Source organism: Microcaecilia unicolor, chromosome 3 (assembly GCF_901765095.1).
Source record: "Microcaecilia unicolor chromosome 3, aMicUni1.1, whole genome shotgun sequence".
Classification (NCBI taxonomy): Eukaryota; Metazoa; Chordata; class Amphibia; order Gymnophiona; family Siphonopidae; genus Microcaecilia; species Microcaecilia unicolor.
In genome coordinates, this window is record NC_044033.1 from 39,060,591 (window position 1) to 39,076,034 (window position 15,444).

Here is a 15,444-nt window from a genome sequence, read left to right on the forward strand (position 1 = left end):
AAGCGGACCCCCCCCCCCCCTTTACAATAGCCACACACATGCAGCCAATTAAGTTTAGGTTTTTTATACTATCCATTTTCTACTTAGAGATCCTCTGTGTTCATCCCACACCATTTTGAATTCCGTGACTGTTTTAGTCTCTACCATCTCCCTCGGGCGGGCATTCCGGTCTTTGACCACCCCTCTCTGTATAAAAAAATTTCTGTCATTACGCCTAAGTCTACCACCGTAAGTCTACCACCGTGCAGCCTCAATTCATGTCCTCTAGTTTTACCAGTTCCCTTTCTCTGGAAAAGATTTGTTTCTATATTAATACCTTTTAAGTGAGGTGATTACATTTGCTGATGATACAAATTTATTCAGAGTTGTTAAAATCACAAGAAGATTGTGAAAAATTGCAAGAGAATCTTACAAGACTAGGGCATTGAGCTCCCAAATAGCAGATGACATTTAATATGAGTGAGTGCAAAATGATCTATGTAGGGAAGAGGAACCCAAACAATAGCTACGTGATGCAAGGTTCCACATTAGGAGTCTCCACCCAGGAAAAGGATGTAGATGTCCCCATTCATGATACGATGAAAACCCTCTGCTCAGTGTGCAGTGGCGTCAGAAATCAAATAGAATGTCAGGAATTATTAGGAAAGGAATGTAAAACAAAAATGAGAATATTATAATGCCTTTGTATTGCTCCATGCTGCGATCATAGCTCAAATACTATGTTCAATTCTAGTCAACACATCTCAGAAAAGATAAAGCAGAATTAGAAAAGGTACAGAAAAGGGTGATGACTTCCTTATGAGGAAAGGCTAAAGTGGCTAGGGCTCTTCAGCTTGGAGAAGAGATGGCTGAGGGGAGATATGATAGAGGTCTATAAAATATTCAGTGGAGTCAGTGGCGTACCAAGGGGGGGGGGCGGTGGGGGCGGTCTGCCCCGGGTGCATGCCGCTGGGGGGGTGCCGCGTGCCGGTCAGCTTCGTTCGTTTCCATGCTCCCTCTGCCCCCAAAACAGGAAGTAACCTGTTCCGGGGCAGAGGGAGCATGGAAACGAACAAAGCTGACCGGCATGCGGCACCCCCCCCCCCCAGCGGCATGCACCCAGGGGAGGGGGTTCTTTCGCTGGGGTGGGGGGGTGTCCTTTTCACCGGGGGGGTCACGCTGTACCGGGGGGGGGGGGGGCGCTGCACCCGGGGGAGGGGCGCATCAGGGATCCGCCCCGGGTGTCAGCCCCCCTAGGAACGCCACTGAGTGGAGTGGAATAAGTAGAGGTGAATCACTTCTTTAAGCTGTCCAAAAATACTAGGACTAGGGGTCACACAATGATGTTATTTATTTAAACTCTGGAATTCATTTCCAGAGAATGTGGTATAAGCAGTTAGCTTAGCAGGGTTTAAAAGTTCCTAAAAGAAAAGTCCACAAGACATTATTAAGATGGACTTGAGAAAATCTGCTGCTTATTCCTGGGATAAGCGACATAACATCTATTTTATTCTTTTGGGATCTTGCCAGGTAATTATGACCTGGATTGACTACCGTTGGAAGCAGGATACTGGGCTTGAAGGACCTTCGATCTGTCTGGCAGTGCATATATGCTTATATTCTTATGAGTTGTTAAACCTGCTACCAAAAACATTTAGGATTTGGTAAGCAGCTGCTATCGAGCAGCACTCTGCAGGAGGGATAAGGGGAATCACCCCCTCAATTGTTCAGTGGTTCTGTCCAACCTCCACCCAAATTCCAAACTGGCAAGAGAAACTTGGAAGAAAACAGCATCAAGAAAATAACCAGTAATGTTTCTAAGGTCTCAGAGAACCAGTTATATGCCATTGCACAACAGAACTGGTTATGTGCCAGGATAGAACTGGTTATGTGCTAGTTTTGAACGTGTTGGGTTTTTTCTCTGCTTATTTTTCTAAAATTGGTGTTCATGCTGTGTGCACCTGGCACATAAAGGTCCGTTTCTTATGCATTTTTGATTAGGTTCTACGTCTGCAGATTCTGTTCTAAAATACTGATGAAACTTGAGACACTCTGACATGCACATCTCAATTCCTATTTCTACAACCTGCCTAAAATGGGGCTGAACAAAAAAAATTGACCACAACGGGCTGAAGATTGACCAGAAAATTACTATAAAAAATATGGTCTCCTTTTATTATTTTTTTTGTTTGGGTAATGACAACAAAGTTCAGTTTAAATTCCTGGGTGAAAATTACTAATGCTAAATTAATGGGGTTTAGGTAACAAGGCATCCAACATTTACTAGTATCCAATACTTCTCACAGTTGTCTTGACAGACAGAGCACCAGCCAGTCAGGTTTTCAGGATCCTTATGATAAATATTCACAAGGTAGATTCATGAAGAAGCTGTCTTCATTCTATGCAATTTTATCTCACGCACATTCATTGCAGATATTCCTAAAACCTGCTTCACCAGGACAACTTTGGGAACCAGGGCCAGCCTTAAGCAGGGGAGACAGGGGCAGCCTCACAGTGCCCCACTCTGACATGTTCCCCTGTCTATGCACCCTCCACCTTAAAAATTGCATTTCTTCAATGAGGGCTCAGGGCAGTGTCAGCGACTCACATAGGCCGTCTGCTGATGACCGCAGACCCTACTCTCGCTGTGTCCCACCCCTTTCTGATGAACTTCCTGTTTTCACAAGGGCGGGATGCAGCAGTGAGCAGGCTCCGGGGTCAGCGGCAGACAGCTTATGTGATTTGCTGCTGCTGTCTTGAGTCCTCTATGGAGAAATCCATATTTTAAGGAAGAGGGAAGCTCAGAAACAGAGGGACATACCAGATTTTTTTTTGGGGGGGGGGGGGGGGGCTCCAAACTGGTCCACACAGGGCTCCAGAGTCAGTACCACTCCAACTACACTCTTTACACTGTCTTGCTATACCCGTATGCTTAATTCTATATTGCTATCCATGTACTCCATGCAACCCTAAATATCACTTACTCCAGAATGGCGATTGCCATAACGGAACTTTGTAAGTTAATTTGATATTGTCATCCATGTATTTCATGTAACACCATTTGTTTCTTTCACTCTGGAATGGCGAATGCCATAACGGAATATTGTAAGCCACATGGAGCCTGCAAATAGGTGGGACAATGTGGGGTACAAATACAACAAATAAATAAATAAAATAAATAAGTAAGGCTGGTGCTGTTAGGAACCCAAACACTGTGCTAGACCATTATTTTATAGCTGTGGCCATAGGAGCCGACTCTGTGGGTGCTTCAGCACCCCCAATATTGAGAAAAGAGCCGGTAGTGGGAGGCGGGGCTGGAGGTTGGGAGGCGGGGATAATGCGGGGCAGACTTATACGGTCTGTGCCAGAGCCAGTAGTGGGAGGCGGGACTGGAGGTTGGGAGGCAGGGATAGCGCTGGGCAGACTTATACGGTCTGTGCCAGAGCCAGTGGTGGGAGGCGGGACTGGAGGTTGGGAGGCAGGGATAGCGCTGGGCAGACTTATACGGTCTGTGCCAGAGCCGGTGGTGGGAGGCGGGGATAGTGCTGGGCAGACTTATACGGTCTATGCCCTGAAGAGCACAGGTACAAATCAAAGTAGGGTATACACAAAAAGTAGCACATATGAGTTGTCTTGTTGGGCAGACCGGATGGACTGTGCAGGTCTTTTTCTGCCGTCATCTACTATATGTGTCCAGGGAAAGGGTATTTCCACTGGGCTTAGCACCCCCAATAATTTTGAAAAGTTGGCTCCTATGGCTGTGGCTAGTAGTCAGATTGCTTCATTTCATATAGTTCCTAATCTAACATATATGAATACATTCTCTGAGAAAAAAATGATCATATAATAAAATCATGCAGCTGATCAGACTGCAATGTAATGCTAAAGTGTTCTGGTTGGTAAAACTAGATACAGCTGCTCTTATACGTCCAGACCAGTGTTTACTTATAGATCAGAAAGTTTTAATCAAAGCATGTGTTAATTACTTTTGCAGATCATTACTCTCCAGGTTTTAAGTTTTGCAATGGAAGAGTCCAAGTATCGGAAAGTTTCGTTGATAATTATCACATAAGAGCAAAATAAATAAATACATAAAAAGCTTTAATCATAATATAAAGAAATAGAGCAAAAGAAAGGCAAACTCAACACATGATGAAGCGGGTCTAGAAAATAAAGTCTCATGTTAGGACTGGAGCTTCTCGTGATGGACATGGTATCATTGCCAAAATATGCAATACCTTCGCATCCTCTTTCTATCTGTCCACTGCACAAGAGAGCATCGGAAATCAGGTCCGGGAGACGGCCGTTCAAATCAACCGAAGCAAGGCAGCCTTGAAATCCTTCTTTAGCATGGACCAGTTTTGGTAATGATTTGTACATTTCTTTGGAAACACCACCAACATATAAGTCACCTGCAAATGGAAGCAAATAATTATTAGAATTAAAGAATGTTCATTGTTTTCTTGTTTGAACCACGCACTCAAAAACGCAGTCATGTATTTCTACTATATAGTACAAAGACCACTGCCAGATAATCGATCTTTTACATCCACATCTCTTTAATAGATTAATCCTCCAAAAGGGACTGCCCCCCCCAGTCTGAATTACTGTTTAAACACTGATCTCATGGGGCAATATTCATTCGTGGCACTAAGTGGTTTGTAAGCCACTCAGAGCCATGGGCTGAACTAATCTTGAATATTCAAAGCCAGGGCATGCGCAGCTCCTGGCATCGAATATCCAGGTATGTGCACCGAGCCGGAAGTTAATCTAGTACTGGCTGATATTCAGACCGATGCCCAGTTAGCTCATCGCAAAAAGTTAGAACAGTCTTATTGTCGTCCTAATGTTGGGGCTTTTTTACTAACCTGCTCTAGTAAATGGGCTTAACCTGCCCTTACACCGGTCTTTCCTGTGCACTAATTCCATTTTTAGTGCAGCCATAAAACATGCAATTTTCGATTATATCTTTTTTGGTCATGCACTAATTCTACTATTAGCGTGCAGGGAGAGGAGTGGGAACAGAACTGGGCTCTTCGAAAAGCAGACTCGATGTGTCCAATATTTGAAATATGACTTATTGCAGGAAGACTCTACAAGGTAACCTAAGAGTGCCTTCCTCAGGAGTCTGGATGCTTGGTCTTGTTTTCTTGCAGCTTTTAGCCAATTAGCTCAAGTGCTTTCTGGCTTCAAATTACCCAATCCTAATCATTCTCTTTCTAGAGCAGAGGTTCTTTTTAGTTCCTCCACCCCTTTAACTGATCCATGAAACCCTCGCACTCCCTTCCTAAATCACGTGTCCACTAGTGACTCCTGGCAGCTACATGTGTCACTAACTGTCTACCGCTAACAGTGCTAACTGCTAATATATTCCTAAAATTACAGTAGTACGCAGTTACACTACCACTAACTAATAACTGTCTTCTCTCTGTCTAGACATGTGAGTAAATTACCTCAGATTCCAAGACCCTTCTCCACACCCCATTTGACCTCTCCCAGGGAGTGTGGGCACCACTGGTTATGAACCCCTTTTTTATTTACTCATTTGTTCATTCATTCATTCTTATATCCCACAATTATCAAAAAACAGATTTCGGTTCAACGTGGCTTACAATTGACAGGAAAAGTTACAGTGTTGTATTACAGATACAGACATTATAGAACATGGGGAACCTTAGTAGCATGTGTTATTAATCATAAAATTACTTGAAAAGATACATTTTTAATTCTTTTCTGAACTGAAGATAGATTGTTGCGCTTCTCATGACCTTGAGTATTGAACTCAACTTGGAACTCTGGTAGCTAAATCCAGCCATATAGATGGATTTGTCTCACCCACCCCACTAGCTCTTTATTGTACTCAAGTAAAGATTCCCCTTTCTCAATCCCACCTATAATTAGGGCTTCCAATTATTGGTTATAACCCATAAACACCCATAGTTCACCCCTGATGGTGCAATTGGGTTTGCCAGTTATGAACTATAAACCCTGAAATGCATCCTCCCAACGAGATCTGATGACATCATTTGTCATTTGCTGTTACATCTGGGTGACATCATTTCAGTGGGTTGCTGTCAAGTAGTTTTGATTGAAAACAGGAGACAGCATGATGTCAAAAGCTGAAGTCACTTAACTTAGTCTGTGTTTCCCCTTCCCCATGCATCCGTCGATCTGCGTACACTCAAAACAATCCAAACCTATGGGCTGCTGCATCCACATTGTCATTCTTTATTGTTGGTAGCGTTTTTATTTAATCTCACTTATATTTTCAAACATGCCAGTTTGTGCAGCATACAGATGTACACAGAGGAAGTACAATAACGGAATAACATTTTATAGGTAGAGTACTAATTTATAATAAATCGTAATCAGTGTGTCATTTGGAAGGGCTGGTTATAGGGACACCCTAGCATATGTTATATTCATGCAGAGATTTTTTTTTCTCCTAGTAAAGGGCCACTAAAAAAGACATCATGTTATGAGACTCAGGCGCTCAACATTCAGAGTTTCTATTTATTTATTTATTTACTTATAACATTTATATCCCACATTAAACATGAATTAGGTTGAAATCTGGGCGCATTTAAAGTCTTTTTTTTTATGTGCCTAGATCAAAAGAGAAAGATGGTTTGTGGGAACTTGCTCCTTTTGTTTTGTGGACTGCAGTAGTATATTATAAAAACACACTTAATAATATTTATTACTACTATTTAAAAGAGAGATATTCAATAATAAGGGTACAGGTACCTTAATGGAGACGTCCAGAGCCTGTCTAAATGTGCCAACATTTTTCAGTTCTGTGATATATATTTATTTCCTCTTCAAGTCATTTTTCAATAGCATTTTCTCAGTTATTACCCAAATGTGAACACAATTATAATGTTAATTAATAAATTCTGGATGTTACTAAATTCTATTATTCTGTCTCACTGTATTTCCAGTTTTGACACAGTATATGTCATCACAAAGACAAAACATAAGAAAACCAGTGGACTGCATTAGGGGCTTATAGCCCATTTAGTTATATTTAAACAAATGAGAGATCTGCATGAAAGAAAATATTTATTTTTATTATTTTAACTTATGAAAACCACTTGTCCCTGAAACAGGCTCAAAACAGAATAATCCATTTGTAGAAGAGATGAGGTGAAGATGTGATTCCATGTGCCCCAATGAAAGGAGAGTTTACTTTTACTTTCAATCTTTATAACACCAGGCTTTCCAAAGCAGATAACAACAACAATTAAGATGAACCCATCAGTACCAGGATATCCTCACTGAAATTTGGCTATGTATTCCTGCATTCCTACGGAAAGATATAAACAGGATGGAGTCAGTCCAAAGGGCGGCTACAAAATTAGTAAGCGGTCTTGAATGCAAAAATTATAGGGACAGGCTTATGAACCTTAACATGTATACGCTGGAAGAGAGAGGAGGGAGAGAGGAGACATGATAGAGACATATAAATATCTCAAAGGCATTTATGTACAGGAAGAGAGCCTTTTTCAAATGAAGGAGAGCTCTGGAATGAGGGGGCATATGATGAAGTTACGATGGAATAGGCTTAGGAGTAATCTAAGGAAGTACTACAAGGGTGGTGGAGGCATGGAATGGCCTCTCAGTGGAAGTTGTGGAGTCGAGGACTGTTCCAGAATTTAAAAAGGCATGGGGTAAGCATGTGGGATTGCTTAGGAAAAGGAAGAGTTAGGGGTCACAGAGGATGAGCAGACTGGATGGTTCGTATGGCCTTTATCTGCCGTCATGTTTCCATGTTTATTGTATAAAACAGTGTAGAAAAATGAAACAAAATACAGCCTTTATTAGTGTTCCACCAGCTATAATAATTTCTGAAGCTGTTTTACTGATATTCAATTTTATTTATTTATTTATTTATTTTCTGCATTTATATCCCACATTTTCCCACCTCTTTGCAGGCTCAATGTGGCTTACAAATACCGTAATGGCATTACCGGAATAGAAATACAGAGTAATATTCCAGTAAGAGTATAGAAAATACAGAAGAAAATTAGAAGAAAATAGCCAAACAATTTGTTTCAGGTATTTGAGAACAAGGGTAGTGAAAAGCGTACAATAGAAACAATGTGATAAGTAAACAAAAAAAGAATAGTTCAACGTTAAGTAATTCTGGTCCAGTATGGATGTCATGTTTTAAGAAGGATCCTTTTGATAAGTCTCTTGAAACAGGTTAGTCTTTAATAGTTTCCGGAAGGCTGTCAAATCGTGTGTTGTTTTTATGGCTTCCGGCAATGCATTCCAGAGTTACGTGCAAATGTAGGAGACGCTAGATGCATATATTGATTTATATTTAAGTCCCCTACAGTTGGGATAGTGAAGGTTCAGGAATGTACGTGATGAACTTTTTGTATTCCTTGCTGGTAAATCAATAAGGTCAAGCATATATATCGGGGCCTCTCCATGAATAATTTTGTGAACTAAGGTACAGATTTTAAAGGTAATTCGATCCTTTCGTGGGAGCCAGTGTAGCTTTTCTCTAAGGGGTTTGGCGCTTTCATATTTCGCTTTTCCAAAAATGAGTCTGGCTGCCGTGTTTTGGGCTGTTTGATTTCATGATCTTTATATCTAATTATGGGAAACTTTCTAATAAATTAAAAGGCTGCCGAATAAGTAAATCTTTTGTCCTCCACCTTTTAAGGCACTGCCTATCCAACTGGAACAGCTTTTGACTTTTTACAGATGGACCACGCATAGGCGGTCCCTTATTTCTAATAATCTTCTGCAATTATTTTTCAATTGTGTTTTCTATTGTTTTGGGTGAACCGGTATGGTGGCAATCTCCACCTACTGCCAGCAAGCTCCGCCTCCTGGCTTCAACCCATACAATGGGCTAGATAGCCTCATACCCTCTCCTGTTCTCAATCTAACCTCCTTAGTTGCTGCTGCTGGTATTCTTTTCCAGCAGCAAGAGCTTGTGTCTTTGCTCCCAGCACTCTGTGCTACTTCCTCTGTGTCTTATGCCAGCACAGCAGATGGGTATAAAATGCAAGAACAGACATTTGGAGTTTTCTTGCAAGAAACAGGAAGTGCCTGTTCTCATGTTTTAAGCCCTTCTGTGGTGCCAGCAGAGGAGCCAGAGAAAGCAGCATGGCGTTCTGGAAGCTAAGGCACGAGCACTGTCACTCTAGGGATGGTAGGAGGTGAGTGCTGGAGCTGGAACAAGGGAAGGCTGATGATGTCGCTGAGGTTGAAGAAAAGGGGGGCTATAGTCGATGATGTTGCTGGGGTTAAAGAAGGAGGGTTGGGAATGATAGTATTATTGGAACTTGGAGAAGAAAGGCTAGGACTGATGGTGTTGTGGGATCTTGGAGAAGAGGGTGGGGTTGATGGTGTTGCTGGGGCTTGCAGAAGGAATAGGGCTGGGGTTGATGGTGTTGCTAGATTTGGAGAAGGGGGCTGCAACTAATGTTGTTGCTGGGGCTTGGAGAAAGGGGGCTGGGGTTGATGGTGTTGCTGGGGTTGGAGAAGAGGGCAGGGATTGATGGTGCTACTGGGGCTTGGAAAAAGGGAGACTGGGATGATGATGTTTCTGGGGTTTAGACCAAGGGTGGCTAGGGCTGATGGTGTTGCTAGGGCTTGGAGAAGGGAGTCTAGGACTGATGGTGTTGCTGGGCCTTGGAGAATGGGGGGGGGGGGGGGGGGGCTGGGACTGACAATGTTGCTGGGTCTTGGAGAAATGAGGGGTGGGACTAATGGCGTTGTTGGTCCATGGAGAAGAGGAGGTGGGACTATTGTTGCTGGGCCTTGGAGAAGGGAGGAGCTGGAACTGATGCTGCTGTTGAGGCTGGAGAATGAGGGGGCTGTGCTGGGGTTTAAAGACTCCACCTTAATCCATACTTTTCTGACCCTGGGCAAGCTCTAACTGACTCAAAAATAGACATCTAAAATTCCATATGATAAACACCTAGAATTAGAAGCCCTACCCATAATTCACCTTGTCTATCTCTGCCCGGTCTTGGTATTACCTATACCTCTACACATGTAGGAAACATTTTGCATTAACAGTGGTATTAAGATGGGATTGTTACATTCATATATATTTTTCTACAGAACAATCTACATGAACCAGCTTATGCATTTAAGATTCCTTTAACATGCAGTCAGCACTGCAGCAGGCATTTACCACAATTTAATTGGCATCCTCAATGTATCCTGAATACACACTATACTTACATTTTCAAATTCTAACTATATACTGATTAGACTTTTAAAAATTAAAGCCTCACTGAATTATGAGACTAATCAAGCATTTTATATCTCTGATGCTTTAATAATGCATTCCATCATGTGGTCTGCTTATTCGGTTCGGTTTGTAGCACATGGCTTTTTAGTTATTGAAAAGGACTAGCTGCACCTGCCACTGCCTTCAGTTACACAGGGAAAAACAGAGTTAAATTTGCTTCTGAATCATTCAGAAGAACAAAGGAGTACGAGAAAATGTACAAGCAATGTCAAAACCCCCCAAAGAGGCCACCTGCGAGCTGGAAAAATAGACTTGATTTTCTGTGATACAATTTTAAGTTCTCCAAGGGCAACAGAACACATGACAGGGTACTAGTTAGCATAGGCGGCCCTGCAAGAGGGATAAAAACACAGGACTAATGTCCTGTCTTTCACACAGACAGCCCTGACTAATGAAATCTATTCAGCCTTTACTCAAGTATCACAAGTCCCTGGCTGGGCTCAAATCAAAGCACAATACCTAATCTGCTATTATTAGCAATTGGCTTGCAAGGTGCAAGACTTAACACGTGCTCTAAAGGAAGGTAAAGCACGTTGTTTTCTTCCATGTCAGGATCTGACCATTGTGCGCTGCCAGAAAAGCACAACATCAATTAGAGAACTGAAGGGACGTATGACAAACAAATGTATGAGAGGCTGTCTGTATTTAAGCTAATGATTCATAATACAAGGTTTCAAGTTAGACAGCAAAATTCAACCAAATTTCATTTTGGAACAAACAATAACAAAAAACTATTTCCACTGCCAAGCAATATCAATGATGCAATAAGTCATTGTGACATATTTTTATTATCTCACTGTTCGACAAATACAATTGATTGTTGCATTAAGAGCATGAGGGTAGCATGGGCTAATAAGGAACTGTGAATGTGATGGCAAACAAAGAAATTCTACGTATCATTATATACTGTACATGTTCTACTAGGAAGTAGTTATGGCGGACCACATGAGAAATGTTGCAGTGCAACAGTGCCATCTAGTGTTTTGCTCCATACATAACCTTTCATTTTCCTCTCAAATGTGGTACTGAGTTTTATTACGTTGCTCCTAGAGAAAACTTGCTTATTATACTTGGTGATCCTTTTCACTGGGAAGAAACAAAACTCATATGAATATTGTGCTGTCCAGAAGATCACATAAGATCCTTTCCCTATGAAGTTTCCAACACTGATGGCGCCCTTGCTTTTTTGCAAATACTTATGGTGTTAAATTATACTATTTATAATGATAGTAATATTAATTTTTTAAATGTCTGGTTTGTAGCTTCCTATCCAGCTTATTTTCGAAAGAGATCGTCGGCCATCTTCCGACACAAATCGGGAGATGGCCGGCAGTCTCCTGAACCCGGCCAAATCGGTATAATCGAAAGCCAATTTTGGCCGCGCCAGCTGCTTTCCATCGCGGGGCCGGCCAAACTTCAAGGGGGCGTGTCGGTAGGGTAGCAAAGGCGGGACGGGGGCATGGTCAGGAGATAGCTGGCTTCGCCCGATAATGGAAAAAAGAAAGCCGGCCCTGACGAGCATTTCGTCGGCTTCACTTGGTCCCATTTTTTTCAGGACCAAGCTTCAAAAAGGAGCCCCAACTGACCAAATGACCACCGGAGGGAATTGGGAACCACCTCCCCTTACTCCCCCAGTGGTCACCAACCCCCTCCCACCCAACAAAAAAAAACTTTTTTGCCAGCCTCAATGCCAGCCTGAAATGTCATACCCAGATCCCTGACAGCAGTATGCAGGACCCTGGAGCAGTTTTTTGTGGGTGCAGTGCACTTAGGGCAAGTGGACCCAGGCCCACCCCCCCACCTGTTACACTTGTGGTGATAAATGGGAGCCCTCCAATCCCCCCCAAAACCCACTGTACCCACATGTAGGTGCCCCCTTCACACATAAGGGCTATGGTAATGGTGTAGAGTTGTGGGAAGTGGGTTTGGGGGTGAATTTGTGGGGCTCAGCACCCAAGGTAAGGGAGGTATGCACCTGGAAGCAATTTTTGAAGTCCACTGCAGTGCCCCCTAGGGTGCCCGGTTGGTGTCCTGGCATGTCAGGGGGACCAGTGCACTACAAATGCTAGCCCCTCCCACGACCAAATGGATTTGGCCAGGTTTGAGATGGCCGGCATCGGTTTCCATTTTCGGCGAAAACTGATGCCAGCCATCTCAAACCCGGCCATCTCTGACATTTGGCCGGCCCCAACCGTATTATCGAAATGAAAGATGGCCGACCATCTTTTTCGATAATACGGTTCGAGACTGCTCTTTGCGGCGCCGGCCATATAGATGGCCGGCGCTGTTCAATTATGCCCCTCCATATGGATCAGGGCTTCATCTGATCCATATAGCTATCATCCTTCTGTCCCTGTTAGCTAGTTGTGAAAAGCACAAAGTGTTGATGGGCACAGTACAATTTGCAAGTATAAGAGTAAAGATTCTGTTCATTTACCAAAATATGATGGGATTTTTTTTAGCTCTGAAGATTTCTGAAGTCAACTATGGAGTCCTTTTTTCTAAGCTGTGGTATAAAGTGCAAACTAAGGCCCTTTTTATGACAGCCATTAGTTTGCAGTCATTTTTTAAAAAATATGGTGCGTGAGAACTTAGCTACACCCATTCTATAGGAAGTACAGGCTCCTGCATTATCTGTTTACTAATAAATTATGAGGGAATTCCATAAAGGAAGCTCAAATTTGGGCACAATCCAGAGATGCACATACAAGTTAATTGGGTAGCAAGCCAATTAACATCATTAATTGGGTGCTAACAATCAATTACTGATGCTAATTGGCAGCAATCTGGATTTCCACATGAATCCTGCTATCCACTGTTCTATACAACTGCATGCCTAAATCCCAGGGCACATACACATCCCAAAAGAGGCATGGCCATGGGAGAGGCATGGAGAGGTCAGGGCACTCTGGAAATCTCCACACAGGGCTATGGAACACCCCAGATGCGCGCCCAAATTAGATTTCCAAAACAGAGGAAATCCCTGGCAAAAAGCAACAGCATACAACCACAGTGAAGGAGACAAACATCACACAGATGATACTCAGAGTAAGAGCCCTTTATTCACATCCACAGACTCAACACAGGCCTGTGTTTCAACCAAAGGGCCTGCCTAAGGAGTCTTTTAACAGATGTAGTGCATGATGTTTCTGTTGTCCATAATTAATTATTAGTAGTTTTATCAACACTGAGTTGGACAATGTCTCGTGCATACAGAGTTTCCACTGTTTGAAAAAAAATTAGAGGCCAGGGAGCCAGTGCAGCTTTTCTCGGAGGGGTTTAGCACTTTCGAAACATGTTTTACTAAATATCAGCCTGGCTGCTGTGTTTTGGGTGGTTTGGAGTTTTTTTGTGAGTTGTGCTTTGCATCCCGCGTAGAGTCTGTTGCAGTAATCTACATGGCTTAGGACCAATGATTGTATTAAGTTTCGAAAAATTTCTCTCAGGAAGAAAGGTTTTAATTGTTTAAGTTTCCACATTGAATAGAACATTTTCTTTATTATGGAGTTTACTTGGTTCTCAAGGCTAAGGTTGTGGTCGATTGTGACTCCGAGTATTTTTAGGCTGTCTGAGATAGGGAGGGTGATTTCAGAGAGGAAAGCTGTGAGGCAGGGGCGTAGCCAGACCTTGACCAGAGGGGGGCCAGAGCGCAAGGTGTGGGGGGGCACATTTTGGCCCACCTCCCCGCTGTTGCCCTCCTGCCCCACTTCTGCCTCTCCCCCTGCCACTGCCGCCGCTCCCCCCCCCCCCACACTGCCACTGGAATGTACCTTGGCTGGTTGGGGTCCCCAACCTTCGCCAGCTAAGGCATTTGTCCTGAGCTGGTCTCACATTGCCTGGCACCCTGTCCTGTTTTCAGTGCCGTGCACGCTCGCTTTAATGAAACTGAGCATGTGCGATGCAGATGACTGTGGAGAGTCCCATGGGAAACAGCAGACTCGAGTGTTTGAGAGAGAGAAAAATTATAAAATAAAAGCTAATTGCTGCGGTTCAGGAAGAAAATTGATAGCTCAGAAGCGTTTGTGTTTCTGGCCGGTGGGACTGAACTACAGAACCTGTGCCAGACTGCAGGGTTCTAAAAAAATAATAATAATAATTATTATTATAAAAAAAACCCTTAAGAAGGGTTGCTTGTGAGACAGGAGCACCAGTACTGCTAATATAATTCTTTTAAAAAAATGGTATCTACAGTGTCCATAAGTGCTTAAGAGCTTCAGTGGTTACAGAAGCACCATAAACCTGCCTTCAGTGGCACAGCTGCCAATCAGCGCTTTATAATTGGATGTTAACAAGCTACTATCGGTACTAATTGGCACTAATTAGAATTTACGCGCAATACTTGCTAAGTGTATTCTATAATGTAGTCCACATAAATTCTACTGCGTGGATCCCAAAAGGTGTGTGGCTATGGAAGGGGCATGGATGGGTTGTGGGCATTCCTAAAATTTATGCGCAGTTATAGAATAATCAACTCTCCCCCAAATTCTATATATCACACCTTAATTTCTGCATTGAAATTGAAGTGTATTCTATAACAATGCGTGCAACTTAATTGATAAACTATCTAATCAGCACCGCCAATTGGATGCTAACAAGCAATTATCAGACTAATTGGCATTAATTTATGATTAACGCAAACAACTCCCTAAGCGTATTCTGTAATGTGGTGCGTGTAAATCCCAAGTCACACAGTTGAAAAGGGGTGTGGTTATGAGTGTGGAATGGGCATTTCTAAAATTTATGTGCATTATTATAGAATACACCTGCTCTGTGCCTAATATAGGCATCAGGATTTACAGGAAGTAAAACATGGCCCTAAGTAGACACGACCAAATTTGGTTGCATGGAGAGGTGCTCAGTGTTATTCTATATACCGTGCAGAAATTTAAGCCTATTCTATAAAATTTAGGTGTACTTTAGAGAATATGCCTAAGTGTATATTTTTACCGTGTGGATTTTTCAGGCACCATATATAAAATATAACCCTCTGCGTCTAAAGTTAATTGTTGGCATTTACACCAGGTCTTCACTGGCGTAATTTGCTACGCCTAAATTCTAGTCACATGGATGGGCATAGGCGCATTCTGTAAACCATGCCTAACTTTAGGCGTGGTTTATAGACTATGCCTAAGCGTGTTTTTGATTAGTGATGATTTTTTAGGCACCATAAATAGAATTAGGTCCCA

The 15,444-nt window shown here is 42.6% G+C and overlaps 1 protein-coding gene across 1 annotated transcript in view; it reads right to left on the reverse strand.

Moving 5' to 3' along the window:
- NRXN1 (neurexin 1) overlaps window positions 1–15,444 on the reverse strand; it is a 2,115,739-nt gene that overhangs the window by 1,061,019 nt on the left and 1,039,276 nt on the right. The window contains exon 15 of the mRNA XM_030195841.1: window positions 4,218–4,391. Within this exon, the coding sequence (XP_030051701.1) occupies window positions 4,218–4,391 (174 nt within the window). The remainder of the gene's footprint in view (window positions 1–4,217; window positions 4,392–15,444) is intronic.